Source organism: Salvelinus alpinus, chromosome 5, assembly GCF_045679555.1.
Source record: "Salvelinus alpinus chromosome 5, SLU_Salpinus.1, whole genome shotgun sequence".
In the NCBI taxonomy this organism is placed as follows: Eukaryota; Metazoa; Chordata; class Actinopteri; order Salmoniformes; family Salmonidae; genus Salvelinus; species Salvelinus alpinus.
In genome coordinates this window covers 15,096,449-15,110,251 of record NC_092090.1, presented here as the reverse complement: position 1 = coordinate 15,110,251, position 13,803 = coordinate 15,096,449, and the positions used below count along the sequence as shown (strand labels likewise).

The 13,803-nt window shown below is 45.2% G+C and overlaps 1 protein-coding gene across 2 annotated transcripts; it reads right to left on the bottom strand.

The window, feature by feature from the left end:
- Positions 1-894: 894 nt before the first annotated feature.
- On the bottom strand, positions 895-13,063 carry LOC139575602 (calmodulin-like protein 4). Of its 2 annotated transcripts, XM_071400739.1 has the most exons (5): positions 12,949-13,063; positions 12,832-12,862; positions 12,329-12,469; positions 4,434-4,622; positions 895-1,341 (listed from the first exon to the last, which is right to left on the bottom strand). In XM_071400739.1, the coding sequence occupies exons 1-5, from the start codon at positions 12,949-12,951 to the stop codon at positions 1,244-1,246; spliced, it is 462 nt and encodes a 153-aa protein (XP_071256840.1). In that variant the 5' UTR covers positions 12,952-13,063; the 3' UTR covers positions 895-1,243. The 2 variants fall into 2 exon arrangements, with proteins under 2 accessions (XP_071256840.1, XP_071256839.1); XM_071400738.1 differs by having other exon boundaries at positions 12,832-13,027.
- Between the last annotated feature and the right edge of the window lie 740 nt (positions 13,064-13,803).

The following is a 13,803-nucleotide window of genomic DNA, read 5'->3' as shown; positions in this document are numbered from 1 at the left end:
AACTCTATTGGAGGGATGCAACACCATTCTTCCACCAGAAATTCCATATTGGTGTTTTGTTGATGGTGGTGGAAAACACTGTCTCAGGCATCGCTCCAGAATCTCCCATTTAGTGTTCAATTGGGTTGAGATCTAGTGACACACATTCTCTAATGTTTTTCTAAACATGCTGTGTTCCTTTGAGACCCCTCTTTCAAAGTCACAGAGATCTCTTCTAGCCATGGTAGCCAAAATAACAGACAACTGGGCAATTTTATACGTGACCCTAAGCATGATGGGATGTTTTAATTGCTCAGGAACCACACCTGTGTGGAAGCATCTGCTTTCAATATACTTTGGTATCCCTCATTTACTCAAGGGTTTCCTTCATTTTGTCAGTTCCATGTATATTCTCCACATATTCTTCCTGCCCCCCTGCACTCATTAATAATGGATTAGCAATATTGGAGGACTTAAAATGGCATTACATTCTTGGAAAAATAATATATGCTTACTGACAATACATTAGGCAGAGAATTCCTTTGACATGCGTAATTTACGCCCAAAATGCATGGTGTGTACACAAATAATTCACCTCGAATTGCAGGCTGCAGTTGCACACTTGACAAAATGCCCAGTGTGTGTGCAAAGAATTCAGTCCTTCCTACATATCTAGTATTTAAAAATATATATATTCCTACTAATGATGTTGAATAATTAGGTTATTATGACATGTAAATATTGACTTAAATTGTTATTGTAAAGAATATTGTGGGAGGAACAAACAACAACAAAACACTTTTTAGTTCAATGGTATGGCTGAAAGAGCATGGATGACTGCATCATGTAAACTACATTTATAAAATCCTACACCTAGAACACAAGTTCAACAAACTGTTTAAAACTCAAAAGGGATATTTTAGTTGATTTTGTTTATTTTAATGTCCATTACATATCGCACATGCAGCAGCTACTCTTCCTGCAGCAAGTCAAATAAAAACCCTCAATAAAAAAAAAAAAGATCAATTTAATTAATCAAATGCACTAGTATAAATGATAGAAAGTAGCGTACAATAGACACAAACCTAGATGATCAATAAATTAAGTGCATGCAGGTGGTTGGGTAATGCTCAGTGCATGCAGGTGGTTGGGTAATGCTCAGTGCATGCAGATGGTTGGGTAATGCTCAGTGCAGCATAACCAGGTCACTTCCATGACCATGCTTCCCTGTCATAAAGGTCGTCATCTCCTCCTGTCCTGTCCCTCAGTAATCCACTGACGGTAGTGTCACCATCCTGGTGAACTCCTCATAGTGCACCTTGCCATTAGACTTCACGTTGGCTTCTCTGAACAGCTCGTCCACTGCAAAGTTTAGAGGGGAAATAACTTCATGTTAATTCGCTGATCTGGGACCAACAACAAGTATGTTAGCAGGTAGAAACTTTAAAAAATTTACTCCATTCAAATGATGTGTTTTATAATTTGCAAATTTACACAAGAATCAGTTCATGTATGTGTTGACACATTTGCTATTTTATTAGGATCCCCATTATATGATGCAAAAGCAGCAGCTACTCTTCCTGGGGTCCACACAAAACATGGAACATAATACAGAATTACATAATACAGAACATCATTAGACAAGAACAGAACTATATACATTTTTAAAAAGGCACACGTAGCCTACATATCAATGCATACACACAAACTATCCAGGTCAAATAGGAGAGAGGCGTTGTGCCGTGAGGTGTTGCTTTATCTGTTTTTTAAGGTTTGCTGTTTATTTGAGATGGAAGGAAGTTCCATGCAATAAGGGCTCTATATAATACTGAACGTTTTCTTGAATTTGTTCTGGATTTGGGAACTATGATGGCATGTCTGGTGGGGTAAGTGTGTGTGTCAGAGCTGTGTGTAAGTTGACTATGCAAACAATTAGGGATTATCAACACATGAATGTTTCTTATCAAAAGAAGAAGTGATGCAGTCAGTCTCTCCTCAACTCTTGGCCAAGAGAGACTGGCAAGAGTAGTATTTATATCAGCCCTCTGATTACAATTAAGAGCAAAACGTGCCGCTCCGTTCTGGGCCAGCTGCAGCTTAACTAGGTCTTTCCTTGCTGCACTGGACCACACGACTGGACAATAATCAAGATTAGACAAAACTTGAGCCTGCAGAATGAGGATGACTTGACCCACTGGGACAGACATCAATTCAATTTCATTGAAATGACGTGGAAATAACGTTGATTCAACCAGTGTGTGCCCAGTGAGGAAGCTCCCATCTGCATGTGTATTTCTATAGGGTCTCTTGGAGCCACAGTGGGGAAGCTCTCATCTGCATGTGTATTTCTATAGGGTCTCTTGGAGCCACAGTGGGGAAGCTCTCATCTGCATGTGTATTTCTATAGGGTCTCTTGGAGCCACAGTGGGGAAGCTCTCATCTGCATGTGTATTTCTATAGGGTCTCTTGGAGCCACAGTGGGGAAGCTCTCATCTGCATGTGTATTTCCATAGGGTCTCTTGGAGCCACTTGGTGCATCACAACAGTCTAAAGTGGCCTTGTTTCTGCACTTATTTAACCCTTTACACTCCTGTAAATTGGCCTATGGATAGGGCTACATTATTTTTGTATTTTTTTTTACCCCCTTTTTTATCCCCAATTTCGTGATATCCAATTGGTAGTTATGATCTTGTCTCATCGCTGCAACTCCCCAACGGACTCGGGAGAGGCGAACCTCGAGAGCCATGCGTCCTCCGAAACATGACTGCTTCTTGACACACTGCTTGCTTAACCCGGAAGCCAGTCGCTCCAATGTGTCAGAGCCCGGCACCCGCCACAAGGAGTCGCTAGAGCACAATGAGACAAGGAAATCCCCCTCCGGCCAAACCCTCCCCTAACCCGGACGATGCTGAATTGTGCGCCGCAACATGGGGCTCCCGGTCACATCCGGCTGTGACACAGCCTGGGATCGAACTGGATAGGGCTACCTTGAAATGTTTCTTACAGAAGAAATATGAAAAGCATATGCATAACCATGGTAGCAATTGAAAGGGAACAGTTTAGAGATTATTAGACCAAGAGGTGAGGACAACAGTTTACCTGACAAGTCTGAATCCAAGCACTTGATTTTATGTGCATTTGACATTTTATGTACTTTTTTGCCACATTTGTTGATAACGAAATGTGAAAATACTCTGGATACATTCAGTAACATGATAATATTCCTGTAAAATGTGTTGTAGTTGCAACATAAGACAGAACAATAAGAGGAGAGAGAGGTGTAACTGCTGTCTAAGTGGCCACACACCTCTCCAAAGTGGGCACATTTCCTAAGAAATGTCAAAGCACTTTTATGACTCAAAGAAAAGGCTTCAACTGTCATGTCTTGTTTTGAGGTGTTTGGACAGATGTCACATCTCTGCTAATATGGCAAACATTTGCTAGATAGCTAACCAACAACTGTAATAATGTATTTGAGAGACAAGTGCTCATTGTGCAAATGTATTTGTGTTTTCAATAAATACAAATATATTTGCCGTTTCAACAATCTAAGCCAACCCCATAGTTGCGCGGTTGTTGCTAAACAACCAAACCAGTCTATAGAAAGGCATCATGAGTGCATTCAGGTGCGTGTGCCAAGGCAAATGTTCTTCACTGTAGACAGACAGGCTCATTCTGTTCAAAATAAACCAGGGTATGACGCCATGTCTTCTTGTAACTATACATCAAACATGGTGATCATAAACACTGTATATGAAATTAGATTTATGACATGGAAATGTGAAGTGCACATTTGGACTCACCGGTGTTAGGCTTGCTTGTATGACGTCAAAGCAGTATTTATTATAATCCTCAACGTTTCATCTTTCAAAATACATAGAGTCCTCTTAATTTACAATGTTTCCCTCACGCAGACAAAACATTTTAAAAAGTTTCCCAATTAGCTGGAGGGATGGGGGCAACTTCTTGTCGCTGCAGTGCTCAAGTTCAGATCGGCTGTCAGTCAAAACCCAGACAGAGCTGTGAAGCACAGAGCCTGAGCTCTGACGTCATGTATAGTATGTTACTGTACAGACACTGAGTTCCAATTTAGGTGTTTATCACTGTCCAAATCTGACATTTTCAACCCGTATACAGGTACAAGTGTAAAGGGTTAAAAGAGCTGAACTGATAAACTAATACCAGGTAAAGGTATAACCAGTTATATTTGATTATTTTTACCTCTACCATGTGTTCAGATCAGTGCAGATGATCTATAAGAGATTTTAACAAGGAGCCAATTCAGACTGTTGAGCTGCACTTTCAGGGCCAGGTTCCCGGACCCAGATTAAGCCTCCCTACTGCTCCTGCATTAAACAGAATTTTCAATAGAGGCTCCATTAGGCATGATATCTAGTCCGGTCTTAATCCATGTCAGATAAAACCCCTAGGGATAGAAACACATTGTAGGCTACCTTCTTTATCAGTGAGCTTCTCTCCTAGCTTGGTGAGCTTGGCCCGGAGCTCCGAGGCCAGGATGTAGCCCTTCTTCTGCTTGTCCGTCATCCTCATGGCCTCCAGGATCTCCGCCTTGGGGTCCTCCTGCTGGATCTGCCGGTGCATCATGGTCAGGAAGGTGGAGAAGTCTAGCTCGCCCTTCTTATCTGGAGAAGGAAGGATATTCATAGAACTAATCACCTGCAAAGGGCACCATTGATCCAAAATAGGCCTAAATGCTGCTGTTAAAGTGACTGGTTATCTGCTACATGGCCGAGTTGTGGTATATATTCATACAACTGTACTGAGCATTGTTGATTATTCCTTACTTCTTCAATAAAATAACTTGTTAGGGTAGTAGAGTGTGTCAATATAGCTTCATTTACACAGGCAGCCCAATTCTGAAATGTTTTACACAAATTGATCTTTTGACCAATCACATCAGATCTTTTTAAGCGCTGATCTGATTGGTAAAAGTGAAACAGTGAAAAAAGATCAGAATTGGGCTGTCTGTTTAAATGTGTAAAATAATGAACTGCAAAAGGGCATAAAGTTCAGAGTAACAGAGCAGACAAACTTTTTGACTCTCAGAAAAACATTCAGTTCAATATTGTAAATCGGGAAGTTGGGGATTGATGGAAAAAAATTCTGTTGCGTCAAACGTGTTCTAACCAAAGCCATTTTCACATTACCAAATCAGTTAATTGGTTTTAATATTTCTTAGTACTTCCCTCAGGTTAAAAAGTTCAGTGCAGCAATTATGAAGAGCTGAGAGAAGATAAATATTTTTTTAATGTAATAAATGTAATTGGAACAAGCTTGGGACAGATTTCAGCTAACGTGTAGGTTACACTCACTGTGACAACTTCTCCCTCTACCCATCCCCCAAGTAGCAGGTTGCCTGCCTACTAAATAATTTACAGCCAAAACCTCACTACGATTCATAAACAGTATGGCTAGATCAACAGGTGTCTAGAGCCGCCTCAATATTCTAATGTCTTCCACTTCCCTGCTTGTTCCCTTCATCTGCAGACCTTTAAACATGCTGTGGTAAAGCAGGTGAAGGAGAGGAAGTCCCTTTAGAACCCTCAAACTCAACCAGTTCCACTGTGTTGTTTCATCATTCCCATTTAATCAGGGACTGATTTAGACCTGGAACACCAGGTGGGCGCAATTAATGATCAGGTAGAACAGAAAACCATCAGGCTCCGGACCTCGTAGGGTAAGAGTTGAATACCCCTGCTATAGACTACTGAGATGCCCCCAGGGTAAGTCACTCTAGACCAGGGCTCTCCCAACCCTGTTCCTGGAGAGCAACCCTTCACTCCAACACCAGTTGTAACTAACCTGATTCAGCTTATTAACTAGCTAATTATTAGAATCAGGTGCGCTAGATTAGGTTTGGTGTGAAAACCTACAGGAAGGTAGCTCTCTAGAAACAGGGTTGGAGAGACTTGCTGTAGACTATTGACATTCCCCCCAGGGTAAGTCACTCTCTACCAGGGGTACTCAACTCTTGCCCTATGAGGCTTTTACAACATACAGAAGTGCGCTGGTTATCAACGGGCATAGTATTGACACGTTTTCTTGAATTGAGAGACGAGCTTACAATTTTCTTTACTGACCATCATTTTCACTAGTCTGACTGCTGAGATGACCCCAGAGTAAGTCACTAAACTACTGAGATGCCCCCCAGGGTAAGTCACTCTAGACTTCTGAGATGCCCCCAGGGTCAGTCACTCTACACTACTGAGATGCCCCCAGGGTCAGTCACTCTAGACTTCTGAGATGCACCCAAGGTAAGTCACTCTAGACTACTGAGATGCCCCCAGGGTAAGTCACTCTAGACTACTGAGATGCCCCCCAGGGTCAGGTCAGTCACTCTAGACTACTGAGATGCCCCCAGGGTAAGTCAATCTAGACTACTGAGATGCACCCAGGGGTAAGTCACTCTAGACTACTGAGATGCCCCCCAGGGTCAGTCACTCTAGACTACTGAGATGCCCCCCAGGGTCAGTCACTCTAGACTACTGAGATGCCCCCCAGGGTCAGTCACTCTAGACTACTGAGATGCACCCCAGGGTCAGTCACTCTAGACTACTGAGATGCCCCCCAGGGTCAGTCACTCTAGACTACTGAGATGCCCCCCAGGGTCAGTCACTCTAGACTACTGAGATGCCCCCAGGGTAAGTCACTCTAGACTACTGAGATGCCCCCAGGGTCAGTCACTCTAGACTACTGAGATGCCCCCAGGGTCAGTCACTCTAGACTACTGAGATGCCCCCAGGGGTAAGTCACTCTAGACTACTGAGATGCCCCCCAGGGTAAGTCACTCTAGACTACTGAGATGCCCCCCAGGGTAAGTCACTCTAGACTACTGAGATGCCCCCCAGGGTCAGTCACTCTAGACTACTGAGATGCCCCCCAGGGTCAGTCACTCTAGACTACTGAGATGCCCCCCAGGGTCAGTCACTCTAGACTACTGAGATGCCCCCAGGGTAAGTCACTCTAGACTACTGAGATGCCCCCAGGGTCAGTCACTCTAGACTACTGAGATGCCCCCAGGGTCAGTCACTCTAGACTACTGAGATGCCCCCAGGGGTAAGTCACTCTAGACTACTGAGATGCCCCCAGGGGTAAGTCACTCTAGACTACTGAGATGCCCCCCAGGGGTAAGTCACTCTAGACTACTGAGATGCCCCCCAGGGTAAGTCACTCTAGACTACTGAGATGCCCCCCAGGGTCAGTCACTCTAGACTACTGAGATGCCCCCCAGGGTAAGTCACTAACCTACTGAGATGCCCCCAGGGTAAGTCAGTCTAGACTACTGAGATTTATTTTTTATTTTATTTTTTTATTTCACCTTTATTTAACCAGGTAGGCTAGTTGAGAACAAGTTCTCATTTGCAACTGCGACCTGGCCAAGATAAAGCATAGCAGTGTGAACAGACAACAATAAAGTAAACAATAAACAATAAACAAGTCAATAACATGGTAGAAAAAAAAGAGAATCTATATACAATGTGTGCAAAAGGCATGAGGTAGGCAATAAATCGAATAATTACAATTTAGCAGATTAACACTGGAGTGATAAATCATCAGATGATCATGTGCAAGAAGAGATATTGGTACTGGTGTGCAAAAGAGCAGAAAAGTAAATAAATAAAAGCAGTATGGGGGGTGAGGTAGGTAAATTGGGTGGGTAGTTTACAGATGGACTATGTACAGCTGCAGCGATCGGTTAGCTGCTCGGATAGCAGATTTTTAAAGTTGTTGAGGGAGATAAAAGTCTCCAAATTCAGAGATTTTTGCAATTCGTTCCAGTCGCAGGCAGCAGAGAACTGGAAGGAAAGGCGTCCAAATGAGGTTTTAGCTTTAGGGATGATCAGTGAGATACACCTGCTGGAGCGCGTGCTGCGGGTGGGTGTAGCCATCGTGACCAGTGAACTGAGATAAGGCGGCACTTTACCTAGCATAGCCTTGTAGATGACCTGGAGCCAGTGGGTCTGACGACGAACATGTAGCGAGGGCCAGCCGACTAGGGCATACAGGTCGCAGTGGTGGGTCGTATAAGGTGCTTTAGTAACAAAACGAATGGCACTGTGATAAACTGCATCCAGTTTGCTGAGTAGAGTGTTGGAAGCTATTTTGTAGATGACATCGCCGAAGTCGAGGATCGGCAGGATAGTCAGTTTTACTAGGGTAAGTTTGGCGGCGTGAGTGAAGGAGGCTTTGTTGCGGAATAGAAAGCCGATTCTTGATTTGATTTTGGATTGGAGATGTTTGATATGAGTCTGGAAGGAGAGTTTGCAGTCTAGCCAGACACCTAGGTACTTATAGATGTCCACATATTCTAGGTCGGAACCGTCCAGGGTGGTGATGCTAGTCGGGCATGCGGGTGCAGGCAGCGAACGGTTGAAAAGCATGCATTTGGTTTTACTAGCGTTTAAGAGCAGTTGGAGGCCACGGAAGGAGTGTTGTATGGCATTGAAGCTCGTTTGGAGGTTAGATAGCACAGTGTCCAAGGAAGGGCCGGAAGTATATAGAATGGTGTCGTCTGCGTAGAGGTGGATCAGGGAATCGCCCGCAGCAAGAGCAATATCATTGATGTATACAGAGAAAAGAGTCGGCCCGAGAATTGAACCCTGTGGTACCCCCATAGAGACTGCCAGAGGACCGGACAACATGCCCTCCGATTTGACACACTGAACTCTGTCTGCAAAGTAGTTGGTGAACCAGGCAAGGCAGTCATTAGAAAAACCGAGGCTACTGAGTCGGCCGATAAGAATATGGTGATTGACAGAGTCGAAAGCCTTGGCCAGGTCGATGAAGACGGCTGCACAGTAATGTCTTTTATCGATGGCGGTTATGATGTCGTTTAGTACCTTGAGCGTGGCTGAGGTGCATCCGTGACCGGCTCGGAAACCGGATTGCACAGCGGAGAAGGTACGGTGGGATTCGAGATGGTCACTGATCTGTTTGTTGACTTGGCTTTCGAAGACCTTAGATAGGCAGGGCAGGATGGATATAGGTCTGTAACAGTTTGGGTCCAGGGTGTCTCCCCCTTTGAAGAGGGGGATGACCGCGGCAGCTTTCCAATCCTTGGGGATCTCAGATGATACGAAGGAGAGGTTGAACAGGCTGGTAATAGGGGGTGCGACAATGGCGGCGGACAGTTTCAGAAATAGGGGGTCCAGATTGTCAAGCCCAGCTGATTTGTATGGGTCCAGGTTTTCCAGCTCTTTCAGAACATCTGCTATCTGGATTTGGGTAAAGGAGAAGCTGGGGAGGCTTGGGCGAGTAGCAGCGGGGGGGGCGGGGCTGTTGGCCAAGGTTGGAGTCGCCAGGAGGAAGGCATGGCCAGCCATTGAGAAATGCTTGTTGAAGTCTTCGATTATCACGGATTTATCGGTGGTGACCGTGTTACCTAGCCTCAGTGCAGTGGGCAGCTGGGAGGAGGTGCTCTTGTTTTCCATGGACTTTACAGTATCCCAGAACTTTTTGGAGTTAGAGCTACAGGATGCGAATTTCTGCTTGAAAAAGCTGGCCTTTGCTTTCCTGACTGACTGCGTGTATTGGTTCCTGACTTCCCTGAACAGTTGCATATCGCGGGGGCTCTTCGATGCTATTGCAGTTCGCCACAGGATGTTTTTGTGCTGGTCGAGGGCAGTCAGGTCTGGAGTGAACCAAGGGCTATATCTGTTCTTGGTTCTGCATTTTTTGAACGGAGCATGCTTGTCTAATATGGTGAGGAAGTAACATTTAAAGAATGACCAGGCATCCTCAACTGACGGGATGAGGTCAATATCCTTCCAGGGTACCCGGGCCAGGTCGATTAGAAAGGCCTGCTCGCAGAAGTGTTTTAGGGAGCGTTTGACAGTGATGAGGGGTGGTCGTTTGACCGCAGACCCGTGGCGGATACAGGCAATGAGGCAGTGATCGCTGAGATCTTGATTGAAGACAGCAGAGGTGTATTTGGAGGGCAGGTTGGTCAGGATAATGTCTATTAGGGTGCCCATGTTTACGGATTTAGGGTTGTACCTGGTGGGTTCCTTGATGATTTGTGTGAGATTGAGGGCATCAAGCTTGGATTGTAGGACTGCCGGGGTGTTAAGCATATCCCAGTTTAGGTCACCTAACAGAACAAACTCTGAAGCTAGATGGGGAGCGATCAATTCACAGATGGTGTCCAGGGCACAGCTGGGAGCTGAGGGGGGTCGGTAGCAGGCGGCAACAGTGAGAGACTTATTTCTGGAGAGATTAATTTTTAAAATTAGAAGTTCGAACTGTTTGGGCATAGACCTGGAAAGTATGACAGAACTTTGCAGGCTATCTCTGCAGTAGATTGCAACTCCTCCCCCTTTGGCAGTTCTATCTTGACGGAAAGTGTTATAGTTGGGTATGGAAATCTCAGAATTTTTGGTGGCCTTCCTAAGCCAGGATTCGGACACGGCAAGGACATCAGGATTGGCAGAGTGTGCTAAAGCGGTGAGTAAGGCAAACTTAGGGAGGAGGCTTCTGATGTTGACATGCATGAGGCCAAGGCTTTTTCGATCGCAGAAGTCAACAAATGAGGGTGACTGGGGACATGCAGGGCCTGGGTTTACCTCCACATCACCCGAGGAACAGAGGAGTAGTAGGATGAGGGTGCGGCTAAAGGCTATCAAAACTGGTCGCCTAGAGCGTTGGGGACAAAGAATAAAAGGAGCAGATTTATGGGCGTGGTAGAATAGATTCTGGGCATAATGTGCAGACAGGGGTATGGAGGGGCGCGGGTACAGCGGAGGCAAGCCCAGGCACTGGGTGATGATAAGAGAGGTTGTATCTCTGGACATGCTGGTCTCAATGGGTGAGGTCACCGCATGTGTGGGGGGTGGGACAAAGGGGGTATCAGAGGTACGGAGAGTGGAACTACAGGGTCCATTGCAAACCAAAACAATGACAATGAAAACTAGCCTGAACAACAGTATGCAAGGCATATTGATATTTGAGAGAGACATACAATAAGGCATAAAGTGATTGCAGGTCTTGATTGGGAGAGCTAGCTAAAACAACAGGTAAGATAACAGCAGCAATAACAGGGTGCTAGTCTGACACAGCAACAACAGGTAAAAAATGGCGATGACTAGGCAGAGAGGGTCGGATTAACTACACACAGATCCTGAGTTAAAGCACAGAGCCGACAGATAAGACACAAATAAACAGAATGGAGTACCGTGAATTAATGGACAGTCAAGCATGCATCAGCTATGTAGCCAAGTGATCATAGTGTCCAGGGGGCAGCCGCAGATGGAGCAGAGGAGGCCTCCACTAAGCTAGCACGCGGCGTGTAAAGTTAGTAGCCCGGGGGGTGGTCTGCTCAGACGGAGGGGGTCTGCTCAGACGTGGTTGTGTCGACAGAGAATCCAAGCCAGATGGCGATGGCGAAAGAGAGGTTGTGAATTGTAGAATAGTGTTTGCTAACTGGTGCTAGCTTCGTGGCAGTGGCAGTGGCACTAGCTCTTCAGCTAGCCGGCAGATGGGCCTAGCTCGAGGCTAGCTCAAGGCTAACTGGTGCTTGCTTCGGGACAGAGGTGTTAGCCAGTAGTAGCCACTCGGTTGCAGCTAGCTAGCTGTGATGATACGGTGGATTGAAGATCCCCCAGGGTAAGTCACTCTAGACTACTGAGATGCCCCCAGGGTCAGTCACTCTAGACTACTGAGATGCCCCCAGGGTCAGTCACTCTAGACTACTGAGATGCCCCCAGGGGTAAGTCACTCTAGACTACTGAGATGCCCCCAGGGGTAAGTCACTCTAGACTACTGAGATGCCCCCAGGGGTAAGTCACTCTAGACTACTGAGATGCCCCCCAGGGTAAGTCACTCTAGACTACTGAGATGCCCCCCAGGGTCAGTCACTCTAGACTACTGAGATGCCCCCCAGGGTCAGTCACTCTAGACTACTGAGATGCCCCCAGGGTAAGTCACTCTAGACTACTGAGATGCCCCCAGGGTCAGTCACTCTAGACTACTGAGATGCCCCCAGGGTAAGTCACTCTAGACTACTGAGATGCCCCCCAGGGTCAGTCACTCTAGACTACTGAGATGCCCCCCAGGGTAAGTCACTAACCTACTGAGATGCCCCCAGGGTAAGTCAGTCTAGACTACTGAGATGCCCCCAGGGTAAGTCAGTCTAGACTACTGAGATGCCCCCAGGGTCAGTGAGGGGCCCTTGATGGCGTACCTATCTTGTGAGATGCCCCCAGGGTCACTGAGGGGCCCTTGATGGCGTACCTATCTTGTGAGATGCCCCCAGGGTGAGTGAGGGGCCCTTGATGGCGTACCTATCTTGTGAGATGCCCCCAGGGTGAGTGAGGGGCCCTTGATGGCGTACCTATCTTGTGGATCTGCAGGTGCCGGTCGATCTCACCGAAGGTGGGACTCGTCCCCAGACAGCGCATAACTGTGATCAGGTCCTTGGCTTCAATCTTCCCCTTGCGCTTCTTGTCGTACAAGGAGAAACATTCCTTGAACTCTACAGAAAGAGGAAAAACAGGCAAATAATGCACTACTGTGCTGGGTGAAAAGAAACTAAAAAACAAACCATGATAATCCATTCTAAAAACAGTGCACAATGTTTCTCCTCTCCAAGGAGGCAATTAAAATGTTCTTGTCTCACAAGTGTAGAGAAATAAGTAAATCATACTTTTAACCTCAATTGGGATTATTATTTTCTAAAATGCCCTTTTTAAAAAGACATTGCTCTCAAAGTTTGTATCACAACATTTTACTCTACTGTTCAATATCAATTTATTGAAAAATAATGACATTATTTATGTCCCATGTGACCTCCCACACACCAAAAGAAAAGCTAGCAAACAATATAGCACACCTTACCGTTGATCTGAGTTCCTGACAGGAATTTAGCCTGAGGAAAAACACAATACACCATGAATTGGCCTAAACATGTACAGAAATTAGGAAACACAAAACAATTCAATTGTTTTTTCTTACCATGTCTGTAGTCAGAGATCTCTCTTCCTGGAATGCAACTGGCTTACCTCACCTGTCTCCACACCCATCTGCCTGCCAGTTCAAAGTCCGCCACAGAGTGCATGTTATTTAATACCGGTTGCTGTGGAAACTGAGATAGTGGATCCAAGGTATCATATTATCCTCTCCCTTTCTCTTCTATCAAATACTTGTGATACTAATCACTACCTTATTATCTGATATGACAACCAGGATATGTTAAACTACACAGCGTGGCCATTAGCAGACAAGTTACAGTATATGGAAATAATAGTTTAATAAAAAGTTTAATTCTTCAGTAAGATAAGTAACTTTGTCTATATTAAAAGTGGGCGTAAGTATGATTGATCTTGCTCAACTAATAGAACTCCCCCATTTCAATTCAATACCATTTAATGTCTAGTGAAAGGACAGATGACAAGACAGTGATGACACTGAATAATATATACATTTCCTGAGGTAGCTGCAATATATAACATCACCACTAGAGGTCACTGTATATCAATCCAGCCATGTACTAACACAGCATATAATAATTTGGTATGTGTATACCCCACTACATCTGGCGTGTACTCTGTATTCCGCTCAGTTGGTAGAGCATGGTGCTTAGAGCATGGTGCTTAGAGCATGGTGCTTGCAGTGCCAGGGTTGTGGGTTCGATTCCCATAGGGGACCAGTAAGAAAAAAAATATTAAAATGTATGCTCTCACTACTGTAAGTCGCTCACGGTAAGAGCATCGGCTAAATGACTAAAATGTAAATCTGCTATAGGAGACATATGACTTAGACTGCTATAGGAGACATAAACCCTGATGATGATGTCTGTTATACAGTATA

What these genes read in the sequence shown, in the direction of transcription:
- LOC139575602 (XM_071400738.1), bottom strand. Translation starts at nt 12,886, where the DNA reads ATGGTGTATTGTGTTTTTCCTCAGGCTAAATTCCTGTCAGGAACTCAG. An exon ending in GTCAGGAACTCAGATCAACG is followed by an intron (nt 12,470 to 12,831) that starts GTAAGGTGTGCT and finishes CTCTTTCTGTAG; the next exon opens with AGTTCAAGGAATGTTTCTCC. An exon ending in GAAGCTCACTGATAAAGAAG is followed by an intron (nt 1,342 to 4,433) that starts GTAGCCTACAAT and finishes TAAACTTTGCAG; the next exon opens with TGGACGAGCTGTTCAGAGAA.